This window comes from Canis lupus, chromosome 10 (assembly GCF_011100685.1).
Source record: "Canis lupus familiaris isolate Mischka breed German Shepherd chromosome 10, alternate assembly UU_Cfam_GSD_1.0, whole genome shotgun sequence".
Lineage (NCBI taxonomy): Eukaryota > Metazoa > Chordata > Mammalia > Carnivora > Canidae > Canis > Canis lupus.
In genome coordinates, this window is record NC_049231.1 from 25,853,522 (window position 1) to 25,867,149 (window position 13,628).

General features: G+C 43.3%; 1 protein-coding gene across 12 annotated transcripts in view; it reads right to left on the minus strand.

Annotated features, from left to right (window-relative positions):
* The window catches only part of TNRC6B (trinucleotide repeat containing adaptor 6B), a 243,618-nt gene that overhangs the window by 42,016 nt on the left and 187,974 nt on the right, over positions 1-13,628 (minus strand). For 9 of the 12 annotated variants that reach the window (XM_038550483.1, XM_038550481.1, XM_038550475.1 and 6 more), the window contains 3 exons: positions 8,583-8,657; positions 5,670-6,011; positions 720-3,065 (listed from right to left, as the gene is read on the minus strand). In XM_038550483.1, coding sequence (XP_038406411.1) covers positions 720-3,065; positions 5,670-6,011; positions 8,583-8,657 — 2,763 coding nt within the window. The remainder of the gene's footprint in view (positions 1-719; positions 3,066-5,669; positions 6,012-8,582; positions 8,658-13,628) is intronic. The other 3 variants (XM_038550487.1, XM_038550482.1, XM_038550479.1) reach the window with 1 other exon arrangement.

Consider the following 13,628-nt stretch of genomic DNA (forward strand, 5'->3'; position numbering starts at 1 on the left):
TTTGTTGAATTATATGCTTTATGGGGACATTCAAGTCGACAATGCCAACGACGGTATTACTAGCACTACTTTCAATTTACCAGGTATGGTATTTCTATCCAAATAGAGGAAGAAGAAAGTTTAATTCTGGGCAACTAATGATCATGAGAAAATAATTTCTTATACGAAGTACTCCACTACCAGAGGTGACCATTAAAAATCATCTGGAAAACGACTGAAATCTTCCAGATCCAGCCATGCTACAGCATTCTGATGGCCCCTTCGAGAACAACACAAAAAACCTCCCTTCACCAGGGAAGGAGAAACACAGAGGATATGTTCCTGAGTAGAAACTGAATGGAAATCAGGTCTACTTCTGCTACTATTTTAATTCTTCATTTTTAAATCTGGAGCATGGTTTGTTTAGCGCCCAAGATACATTTTTTTGGATTCTGCAAGACCAATACAATTACAAAAAAAACAAAACAAACGAAAAAAAACCCCACCAACTTTGGGAGACTACCACAGGGATGCCATCTTTTTCCTTTTGCCAAGAAAGAACATTAAAAGGTACCACCAGCATCTGTTTTCACTATCATTTTATAAAAAGAAAGCTTCTGTTTACAGTAGAGTATGGTTAATGTAGAAAGATTTCTAGAATACAGCCAAGGAATAAATGCAGCTTAATAAAAATTTAGGATTTTTGTTTATCAAACCCGCAAGAAGCAGCCATTGCCTACCTGATGCTGATTTACTGGTCATCGGGGTAGGCAGGTTTGGTTCTCGAGGTGCTGGGCCCCCTTGGGAATTCTTATCCCACAGATTCACATTCTTGTAGTTATAGCTGTTAGGGTCTCCCCATGCTGAAGTGCCATCATCGATGTCCATTTTCCGACTAATTGACTGTGGGGATGGCTCTTCCCAACCACTGGGTTCCTCGTCCTTAGGGGTTACTGGCTGTGGCCCACTGCTCCAGTTGGAATTGGAAGGTCGTCCGTTGCCTGGAGGTGGTGGTGGGGGGCCTCCCCATGAACCAGAAGCCTCTGGTTGTGGTGGCGGTGGCTGCTGTGGCTGCTGCTGCTGTTGGTGCTGTTTATGCCAGGAATTGGGCTGTCTGCCAGTCTCAGTCCACGCTGGAGACCTTTTGCAATCTTCCCACCCACCTTTGGAAGCTAGGCTTGCATTCCCGCTGTTCCCCCAAGTTCCAATTTCATTCTGCCCTCCTTCTCCCCATCCAGACACAGGTTTGCTTGCAGAACTTTCCCAACTGCTGTTTTTCGCCTGATCAACTTCCTCTCCCCAACCATTCTTCCCAGAAGTCCATCCTTGATTGGGCTGGCGTCCCCCTCCCCACCCCTGATCCTTGCTGGAGTTCTCATTCCAAGAGGAAGATGTCTTTTCATCTGGTCGTCCGCCTCCCCAGTTGGAAGAGTTGTTGTTCTTATAGTCATTCCAGCCTCCTGTGTTCTTGGGGTCTTTCCACTCTGTAGAGGCTGAGAGCTCCCCCCATCCAGACTTCATTTGATTGCTTTGGCTGGGTGCATCTCCCCAGCCCCCTGAGTTCTTGGTCTGTGTGGCAGCGCTCTCCCACCCCTCAGTTCCTTTGTCCGATTTCCCCTCAGGCCTTGGCACCTCTTCAATATCCCACACAGTGTCCTGCTTAATTTGAGTTTGGCCCCAGCCAGTGTTTGAGAGCACCCTGGGGTCCAAATCAGTTCGGCTCAAAAGAGTCTGTAAGACAGCCTGACAATCAGGATGTGTGGGCCGGTATGACCGACGGCCAGAATTATGACTGTCACTACTTCCTGCTTTGTGGTTGCTTCCAGTGCTTTGACCTCCAACTTCACTTCCTGTGGAGCTGGAAGATCTTCCCCAACAGGGAGCCTGGGCATTGCCTTGGTTTTCAGGGAGGGGGTGGCCCTTTTGATTGTCCCATGCTCCAGTGCTAGAATTTGGTTGGTTTGGACCACTCCATTCTCCAATTTTCAACTCATCAGACCCAGTCGGCTGTTTCCATTCTCCCTGAGAGACCCCAGATGTCATTTTGTTCCCTTCACCCCATTTGTTGTCATTAGAGTCCTGAGGGCCAAAGTTCCAGGACCCACCCGTAGACCTGTTATTGTCCCAAGAGTCATTTTTTGACCCAGATGATTTCTGAACAGAAGCTCCTTTCCAGGAGTCCTCTCTATCTTTTCCATTGTTCCCATTGTTTCCAGAATTGCTTTGTCCAGAGGCTGTGTCAGTTCCAGAAGGCCCCCTAGCTGCACCCCAAGATCCAACACTCCCAGTCTTTCGATCTCCAGTGCTTTGTGAAGGGGCATCAGTGCTCCTGGAGGCGTTCCCCAAGCCCATTCCAAAGGGCATTCCCTTATTCTCCATGGGGTTTGGTGAACTTAAGTTCAAGGAGTTAGTGTTTCCATTTTTTGGTCCATCAGTGTTATGAATCTGAGCCTGTTCTCTGCCAGAGACAACAAAATTAACACCCGCATTTTCCATCTTTGACTGCTGTTCCCTGGATGCCTGACCTACTGTGCTAACCTGTGCACTGGAATTACTAGTATCCGTTTCCAATGCCCCTTTCCTAGAATTTCCTTCTTGGACCAGCGCTGGCCAGGCAGATGGGTTGCTATTTGGGTTAAAGTTGCTGAAGCCAGAGCCAGGTCCAATTCTATCCTGACCACTCACATTCCTCCAATTTCCTAGTCCATTGTTGCTCTCTGTTGTAGAGTTGGAAGATTGAACAGATTTAGTCTTAGGGTCAGATTTCCAGACCCCAAGATTACATTCGTTCCCAGAACTTGCAGACTGGCACTGGCTCCCTTTTCCTTTGTTACTAGTGGTGCTTCCTGGCAGAGTGCTCTTCTCAGAGCCAGGGTTCGAGGCACTGTTGTTATCGGTGGTGTTTTCGGAAGAAGACTCAGTGTCTTTGCTGGCAATACAAGGCCACTCTTCCACGTCAGACCCGTCTACAATCACCTTGTCCCAGGTGTGAATTGGGTTGGGGGAGGCGCCGTTGTTGGAGGAGGCTCCCGGGCCCCAAGTGGAATTTGCATAATTTGAAGCAGCAGCACCTCCAAGGGTTGACTCTGGGAAAGAGATTATCTTATCAATCACAGCTACACATGCATGCTCTATTAACACCTCAAGCTCAAACTGCCCCTAAGAGAGCTCATACAGTTCCCCACAAACTCAATTCTCTACCCAGTTGCCTGTCTTGGTTAACTGCGTCACACTTGTGCTAGTTATCTCTTCTCTTTCATTTTGCCAGGTTGCTATATTGCTAAGTGTAACTCCACCACATTTCTCAAGGCTACACCACATTTCCCCTTGTCATTCCTATTGACAGAGAAGGGCCTTCTTAGATCTTGAGATAATGTAGTAACACCCTCAACTTGCTTTCTATCTCCAATCTACTCTGAACACTCCTGGCTAGAGTAATTGTTCTGAAGCACACCTTCAATTAGATCACTGCTATAGGGGAAGCTCCCAATGGTTTCTTAGCACACAAGAATAAAGATGCTGCACAACCTGGGACCAACAGACTTTTCTAGTCTTATCTTCCACTACTTTCTATGTCCACACTACTTGACAGTCCACAACTTATGCCCTCTCACCCTGGCACTGTTCCACATTGGCAGCTACTGGCTTCTCCTCTTGGATTCATATACTGAAATATGCCCATCTTTCTGGGCCTAGTTCAAGTGCCGTTTCTTCTATGAGGGTTTTGTTTTGTTTTTAGTTCATCACCTGAAAAATAACCTTTCCCTGTCTAGAGCTGTTTTGCTTAGCACTGTGGTACTGTCTTCACATTTACTTTCTCCCACATTAGCACAGAGACTCCCCCCAAAGCTCCTCCTCTTAGGCAGAGACCCTAATCTTGCTAACGTTTGAATTCCACATAGTGGCCAGTGCACTGCTACTCAGTAAGCATCTGATGAATGATGAATGCCCACCCAGCTAGATTGCTGGGACAGACAAGCATGAATCAGTCTCTTTAGTGCCCAAGGAACTTAATCTGATAAATTAGTCTGGCTCAGCACATATTTTGGTGGAATTTATCATATTTGGTGGGAAGAAAAATGACATGTTTTTAACCCAGTAATTTCTTCTAAATTTGTTTTAGTTACTTTAACCAAGAAGCCTTAAATCAATATAAGGTTGAAAAAATATTACATAGAGCCATATAAGAGTACGAAAGCAGAGAATCTCAAAATCTTAAGACTCCGGGGTCTCCTTGGTTTTAAGAATGCAAACGAGAGAGTCTGACTCACACTGGACTCATGTCTACATCCAGGCCTGGGTAGATTTGACTGTAGAACCACCTGATGTGACCACCCCTCACGTACTTCCTCTTGCAACTGCTTTTTTTTTTTTTTTAAAGATTCATTTATTTATTTTATTTATTTTAGACATAGAGAGAGAGAGAGGCAGAGACACAGGAGGAGGGAGAAGCAGGCTCCATGCAGGGAGCCTGACGTGGGACTCGATCCCAGGACTCCAGGATTGTGCCCTGGGCCAAAGGGAGGCGCTAAACTGCTGAGCCACCCAGGGATCCCCTTGCAACTGCTTTTGAGGGGCCAGGAAGGGAAGGGCCATCATGAGGCTTTTCCCTGCCTGCTTTGGGCCTGGCCTGCCAGCCACCACAGAAAAGTCTGCATAAAGCCATAACCATGAGGTTTCTTTACATCCTTACTCTGCACATTCGACGGTGATAGAATTTTCTAAGGCAATTCCATGTTTAAACTCAGAAATAGAACAAAGTGTGCTACAGTTAACAATAACCAACTCATTGTTCTTGCCAAGGCTTGATTATGTTTAAGCTTTGAATTTTAGTATAGCCTCAAAAGATATTTTAAGAGCTAGCAGAAATCTGTTAATAAGCTTTAAAAAAAAGAGAAGGGGAAGAGGTGATGTCTGGAGGTTCTTAGCTATTAGCTGATTTAACATTTATCTATTAAAAACTCTCAAAATTTATAGCCCCCCCTTGTAGATATATCTACATCTAGGGTTTTTTTGTTTTGTTTTGTTTTGTTTTTTGTTTTGTTTTAAAGTAAGCTCTACATCCAATGTGGGGTTTGAACTTACAACCCCAAGATCAAGAGTTGTGTGCTCTATTGACTGAGCCAGCCAGGAGCCCAGTTTTTAACAAAGCCCAAAATCCTCTAAAGAAACAATGAGTCAAAAAAAAAAACTAATAAAAAACTACAGAATGGTATTATTTGGTATCTCCCCTCCACCCCAAGATTCTACACAGTAATCTAAGAGACGATTCTCTCTATACTTCCAGCATTCTGAGAACATAAACATAGGCAAGTAAGATTCAGAACAAGTCTTTGCACTAGCCCCACCTCTAATTATCCTCTGAGCACACACTTGTGGTGACAGCTGGAACTATGGAGGCTCAAATTTATAATGCACTTGTGTAAAAAAGAAGAAAAGTCCCAAATGGTGATGACAAACAACAGCCACATTAGTTTCTCATGCCAAGAGCACATACTGGACGCTAAAACCCAGTTTCAGAAGAGAAGTGCTGGTACACATTTCACACTGGGATCTTCTCCCGTCTTTTGAGTAATCCCAAGAGTCTATCTAATGAAGGGTTTTTGTGGACTTTATACCAGGCAATACAAGAGAAGTGATCACTCTCTTTCAAGCTGCCATGAAATCAATTCACAACACCTCTTCCTCACCTGGTGCAGTCCCACTGTCACTCTGCAGCAGCGTTCCTGTCACTTGTGCGTTGTTTGAGTTTGCTCCAGGTGCTGTGGAGGGAGGAGGCCCTGCTCCGCCCCCAAGGAGCATGCAGGACGGCGGAGGGGGCTGCCCACGTTTTAGTAACACTTTGTGGTCCTGCTGGCAACGGAATCGCGGCGGCACCTCCCGAGGCATGTAGCGGGCGGCGCTTGGCGGTTGTCCGTTCGGCACTGCCACCCTTTTGGCATTGTTGCCACCATTGACTGGTGGCGATGGAGAGCTGCCAATTGGGCTGGCGGCCGTTGGTTGGCTTAAACTTGGTTTCGTCACTTCGGGCACTGAAAGAGAAAGATTGAGAAACAGTCTTTGAAATAAAATACATTTTTCTAAAAATGGTTTTTAGTAAAGCTTACATGAGATCAATTCCAATAAGACAACTCTTCACCATCCTACTGTGAATGGCTGTGGTCCTTCTAAATTCTCCTACATCTTCAGTTTATTGGAGGTATGGCAGAGGTGGAGAGTGATGGTGACAATGACTCAAAGACAACAATGCCACAGAATTCTATTTCTATTAATTAAGGGGGAAAGGGAAGCAATCACCATTCACTCCCCTAAATCCATGAAGGGCTGCCCAGCAAGTCTGAGGGTGCATATGGGCCCCAGGAAAAGCCCTTGGTAAAAGTTCAAGGCTCTAGGTTGGAATGGCCTTGCCCTTTATCCCCATTCTTAAAGACCTACCTCTGAGAAACACTTTTTTTTTTTTTTTTTAAGATTTTATTTATTTATTCATAGAGACACGAGAGAGAGGCAGAGACACAGGCAGAGGGAGAAGCAGGCTCCATGCAGGGAGCCCGACGTGGGACTCGATCCTAGGTCTCCAGGATCACACCCCGGCTGCAGGCGGGGCTAAACCGCTGCGCCACCGGGGCTGCCCCTGAGAAACTTTTCTTGAAGTCCCTGGACTAGGTAGGCAAAGCACCTTCATCTGTGCTCTAGAAGCATGCTGCCCATCTTTCTTTACCTTGAATTTACCATATTACATTGAAATTCTCATTTACAGGCTTCTCACCCTCACCAGGCCCAAGAGTCTCTCAAGGGTAAGGACCCAGCTTTCATCTTTTTTTCTTAGGGTCTAGCACAGAGTAGACCCCCACAGAAAATCTCAGCCCTGGAGAATAACAAAATCAACTTGGGTTTGGCTTCTATAGCTACCTGAACTTACTCTTGCTTCACATCCATATGTAAATAATTAAAAACGTTACACATTTTTTTGCTTTTGTCAAAATTTTTAAGGGTATCTTGTATATTTGTTCCAAATATTTAAAATAAAAATTTCAGGGGCACCTGGGTGGCTCAATCAGTTAAGTGTCCGACTCTTGGTTTCAGCTCAGATCATGATCTCAGGGCTGTAAGATGAAGCCCCACATCGGGCTCTGCACTGGGCATGGAGCCTGTCTAAGATTACTTTCTCTCTCCTCCACCCTCTCTAAAAAGGAAACATAAAATAAAGATTTCAAATAAAAATTTTAAAATGTAGGTATTTTTCCTACTTATTTTAAAGAATTTAATGTTTTACCTTACTTTTTAAAATGGTGGACGGGAGGTATGACATGTGCAGGATGAACGTGAAGATAATATACTCTGCAGGACTCTCTGGCTTTCCTCTCAACTCTACAGGGAATGTCCTTCTGCTCTCCTTTTGCCTCATCCTACCAAACAACTGCCACCCTTTCCAAGAAAATCTACCTGGCAAATAGAGGTTGGCAATATTACAGAAACAATCACTGAGCCTGATAATTTGGATGATACTGAAGACCAAATCCCTGACATCCAGAGTAATGTTTGGGCCAGCTCTGGTGGCTGTATTGCGTTGACTGCTGACATGATACTGGGCCAGCATGTTGCTAGCTCAACTGGCTGGTTCCTTTATGGACAGAGAGACATCATCAGAAATCAGGGGGCCCGATCTACTCCTATTGGACACTGGTGAGCACTGTGAGTAGTAAGACCAAAGAGTAGGAATCTGAAGTAACTTCAAGGCCCTCTGGTCTAATCTTAACCAACCCTGAGGCAGTAGTGGGTCTCCCAGTAAGGAAGGGAGGTCTGAGGATCCACAACCTGATGAGCAGAATAAACTTGTTTCTTCAGAAAAATAAGTTGGTTATTGCCTGATATTATCAATATAGTAGGCTCTGCATGACCTATAAGAGCTGATAGATAAAAATAACTGATAAATGAAGACGATCTATCCCCTCAAGATTCCCATAGCAGATGGCATTCCCAATCCCCTTTCCTCTCATGAGAATAAACAAGAAGCTGGCAAGGGCTGGGAGGATTCTTCCCAAATGGTTTTTAGGATGGAAGGAGCTATGCTTCTGAGGCTGCCCTTCTATAAAAGGGCTAGAATCTTCACTCTGAGTTAACCATGTCTGTTACATGCCTTGACTCATTTCCCTAAAATAGAGTAAGACATAGTAAGAGCAGCCTACAGCACTGAGGTCTGAACCTGAGTTTGACTAACTTGACAACATTCACAGCACAACCAAAGAAACTTGGAGGGTATCCTATATTGTGTAAGATTTCTTACAAAAGTGCCTCAGAGCATTTTCCCACTACATCAGAGGTAGAAGGGACTGTAAATAATAAAGTCATTATGAAATTGGATCACTTTTCAACCACTTTCCTTCTAATATGGGACTCTATTGTGGGAGATCAGTCATTCAAAACTCTAGAACACAGAAAAAGCGTGAGGTACATGTTAGGAAAAACTGTGTTTCAGAACTTGAATGAAATCTTACTCAATTTTTTTCTTACACCTTTCTGTGACTTCAAGAATTTTAAGCACTTAAAGGCCAATCAGAAATCTAGAGAGCAATGTGGCTGTTAGGCAGGAGGCCCACTCCAACCTGCTTCTTGAAGTCCAAACTTAAGACATCCCAGAATCAGTGTGTGGTTCACAGCATGCTTCAGAATGTCAGGTGCTAAGAGAAGAAATGGAAATTAACAGAGTAGGAATTACTTTTCAGACCCTCTCATTTCTCTTCTGCACCTTAATGATTCGTAGGTTTTAATGTGACCTTTCTAAAGATGCTCAAAATAAGGGCATGCTTATTTTCCACAGAAAAGGTCTGTGGCTTAAACATGAACTCTGTATCAAAGGAAAATAAAGACATTGTGAAAAATGCTGTGTATCCAATTTTCTAATTTCCTTTCATTGACTTCCAGGAACTAATAATGATTGATTTTTTTTTCCTTTCCCTATTATTACTGTTATTCTCATCACTAACTGAACTTCTGAATTGCCTCTATTCCTGAAAAATTTCAATAAAATACATACAAGCCCTAAAAAGACATTATTTTCAACTGAAAATCTCTGGGTGAATGCTTATCAGTTACAATGCAATACAAAAACTCTCAAGGACTGACACACAGAGAGTGGACCCCACACACTTAAGAACTCTCAGTACCCTTTAAGCACTGTCTCCATTTCTTTACCTTCTACTCACTCCTCAAACTCAACGCACCCTGGCATCTGCCCTGAACATCTCCCTGGAAACCTCTCTCCTCATTCAACAACTAGTGATCATTATTGCCAATCTATTTTTTTTTTATTTTTTATTTTTATACAGAAAGAGAGAGAGGTGCAGAGACACAGGCGGAGGGTGAAGCAGGCACCATGCGGAGAACCCAATGTGGGACTCGATCCCGGGTCTCCAGGGTCACGCCCTGGACCGCAGGCGGCGATAAACCGCTGAGCCACCCGGGCTGCCCCATTATTGTCAATCTAATGAACATTCGATGAACAACTTCTTTGACTTGTCTGCAACTTCTGACACTATTGGCCATTTCCTCCCTCTGTGTTTGTGAGAGCTGATGAGACCCACACCAGCCAGCTCTCTACCTCTTTCTTCCGTTGTGGGTTCTCATCCTCTTCTTGGTCAGGGGTCAGCAAACTTTTCTGTAATGGGCCAGACAGTAAATATTTTAGGCTTTGCCGGCCATATGGTCTTTGTTGTGATGACTCAACTGTTCACATGTAGGCAAAAGCAGCCACAGACAATGTATAAATGAGTAAGTGTGGCTGTGTTACATACAACTTCACTTATTGCACTAAAATATAAATTTCATATTATTTTCACTGTCTGAAATTATTGTTCTTTTATATTTTTTCTAACCATTGAAAAAAATGTAAAAAAAAAATATTCCTAGCTCGCGGGCAGTATGAAAACAGGAGGGGAATCAGATTTGCCCAGAACGTTGTAGCTGGCAATTCCCTAATCAGGTTTGTAAGATGGCCAGCTGAATTCGGTCATAAGTTGTGTCTTAAAAAAAAAAAAAAAAAAAAGAAAGAAAGAATGGGATCCCTGGGTGGTGCAACGGTTTAGCGCCTGCCTTTGGCCCAGGGCGCGATCCTGGAGACCCGGGATCGAATCCCATGTCGGGCTCCCGGTGCATGGAGCCTGCTTCTCCCTCTGCCTGTGTCTCTGCCTCTCTCTCTCTCTCTCTCTCTCTCTATCATAAATAAATAAAAATTAAAAAAAGAAAAGAAAGAAAGAAGAAAACAAAGAAAGAAAGAGAAGGTGAGGCCTATACTATTCTCACATTTAAGGTACTTGAGTACAAATTCCCCCATATTGAAACTTTAACAATTGTGTGCATTTCCCAAATCCCTACCTCCACCTCAGATCTCTTTCTCTTCTTCCCTTTACCCTCAAACTTCCCTTTACCCTTCCTTTTCCCCATCTCCCCATTATCTCCTAGCTCAAGGAATAGAGTTATCACCCAACCAGATTCTCAAGTAGGAAATCTGGAAGGTATCTTAGACTTTGTTCTCTCCTTGCACATCATTATCTGATCATCGTTACATTCCACTGAGCCAAAGCATCTCTCTGATGCCTTCCTTCCTCCTCTCTACCACCACTGCTCCTAACCAGGTTCAAGTCCTCATTACCTCCCACCTGGACTATTCTGTGCCCATCTATCTGAACCATATGTCTTATACCTCACATTCATTCACTCTCTAGACGTAGCCAGCTCCAACTCTGAACAAATGGCTCCTGTCAATGTTAGAATATTCACGTGTTTCTACATGGTGTGACATACTATAAGTAGTTTACTTTGTAAATTACTTACTTGGGGTGGGGAGAACCCACCTCAAGTCTTTCAGAGTACACTCGAGACTATCCCAACCACCAAGACACACACTAAATATGCCTTCTGGAGTAGACTCAGAAGACAGAGTTGTGGTCAATGTACCATAACAGTCCATCACCCCAGGTATGCTGATGGGAAGGTGCTGTCCTTCAGCTGTGTCCCATGTGTGGTAAAGGTCATGAATTGCTGCTGTGGATGACAGTAACTAAAAATTTTAATCTACTAAGCTGAAAGCTTTTCCCTGTTGTCTTTGACTCTCACCATCAGTAGTTTCACTATCAGAATAAGTCTCACTGAACAAAACACCTGACAGACATTTACCAAGAGACTGCTAAGTGTTAGTTACCTGAGCTTCCTCAGGTGGCAATTGTTCCACTAGGGGTTAAGCAGCTCCACATGTTTAACCCTTCCAAATATGATGCAGCTCCAAATTCATTGGCCAATCAGGCCCAGACCCCACAGGCTCCACAGAAGTAGATCTCTCTTTCCTCAGTGCGGTGCCTGTTATAGGAACTGCAAATCCCTTCCTAGACACTCTATTTCTACTAAAGGTGCTTAAGGTCATGTCAGTGGTTTGTTTTGTTTTGTTTTGTTTTTAAAGATTTTATTTATTCATTTTAGAGAAAGAAAGGGAGAGAGAGTGTGCACACAAGTGGGAGAGGGACAGAGAAAGAGGGAGAGAGAGAATCTCAAGCAGACTCTGTGCTGAGCATAGAGCCCAACACGGCTCAATCTCATGACCCTAAGCAGGTTATGACCTGAGCCAAACCAAGAGACAGATGCTTAACTGACTGAGCCACCCAGATGCCCCAAGTCATGTTAGTTTTTATAAATCAGTCATTTCATACTGATAACTACACGCTAAGCCAACCATGACCCTAACAGCTTTTTAACAAGGTAAAATTGCTATGTACAACCCCCTCCGTTACACCATCTATCTTTTTAGTCCTAATCTTTTTTTTTTTTTAAAGTAGGCTCCATGCCCAGTGAGGAGCCCAATGCAGGGCTTGAACTCAAGACCCTGAGATCCAGAGATCCAGACCTGAGCTGAGATCAAGAGTTGGATGCTTAACTGACTGAGCCACCCAGGTGCCCCTTTTAGTCCTCACCTTATCCTCCATCCCTCTTGTATCTGGTCTATTACATCAATCCCAGAGACTCTTTCTATTCTAAGTCCAATATTCAACAAAGGGGGACATCAGCTTCTACCTTAAGTGCTTTGTATTGTCTGCTACTGGACAGCAGGCCCATCTCTAGGCCATGTCTTCACAGCACCTCCACTTGAAATCTTATCCTATTCTCCAGAATTCTGTTTTTAAATAATGGAAGATAAAGACAGAACATACAATGAATCTACTTTTTCTCTGAAATATGGACAAATCTTCAGTTCACTGTACATCCAACAACTTGACATCAAACAAGTCTTTTTTCTTATAGGGTCTACTGGGAAAAGGGGCAGATTTAGAGTTATGGAGACTGCCTAAGGAGGGCACCATCTTTGGGAAGAGGAACAGGACCAAGAAACATCAGCTAAGAGAAGAGAAGAATGCGACTTGGGAATCCTCAGACTGGTTCTTGGGAACAAAGATAAAAATGTGGCTGTAAAGTGAGACAAAACCCAGAAAGGTCAGGCCCAGCGCTAGGCTCTATCTTCATATAACCTCCACTTGAAATCCTTTTGTATTCTTTCCTGTCTCATTTTTCCTCTCCCTCTACTTATGGTCTCATGCTCCAGAAAAAAAAATTTTTTTTAAAGGTTTTATTTATTCATGAGAGACAGACAGAGGCAGAGACACAGGCAGAGGGAGAAGCAGGCTCCCCACAGGGAGCCTGATGTAGGACTCGATCCCAGGACCCTGGGATCACACCCTGAGTTAAAGGCAGCCACTCAACCACTAAGCCACCCAGGCATCCCTCTGGATAATTTTTATTTTTACTTCTATTTTCTCCCTGGTTCTACCAAGTAAATTCCTTAGGAGACCTGAAACAAGCTCTTAGCTCACTTTAGGGTTATTTTACTTTAATTTTTGATGGGGAAGTGGGGTGGGAACAGTTTGGAAACTGTAGGGTATATTTCATTTTATGGTAGGTGAGAGAAAAATCCTATTTGGAAAGAAAATAATAAGTAGAAAAGAAAGTTTGATTTTTAAGATTTTGGCAGAGGAAAGCATTTCTGAGAAAAGATCTAACACATACACACACAATCTAAGAAAGAATGCCTTAATGGATTTTTGATCTTCCAATAGAAACACCACTTACCATACAAAACAGCTTGTTTCCATAGCTCAGTTGATACTTGGCCTCATGAACATTAGAGTTGTGGCCAGGCCCAAGAACCTAACCACCATGTTTCAACAACCACAGAGCCTAGATTTTCCAGGAAAATGCCTATTTTCTCATCTACTGTCCTGATAAATCAAAAAAGTCCTATAAATATAAATACTATGTGCCCAAATCCTTTCCTAGATAGTATGTTGGTTTAGAAAATATGGACACTGTACTACTATCAATAACTCTATTTTTATGATAAGTATAACTTCTATTTCAAACATGTAATTTATAAAGATACTTCCAAATAAAAGCCCACTTCTGGGTTGGTACTAGCTGAATGTACAAGGGGAGAACACTATTCTTTCTAACTAATTAAGATAATTATCACTAAAAATAGTTTTTATCAGTTTTTTATAAATCACTACAAGGTCCCAGACTACATTCTCCCTTGAAATGCCTTTTGATTAGTAATATATTACAGTAATGTCTGGTCATCTGAGAATTTGCTTTCCAGAACTAAGTTTCCT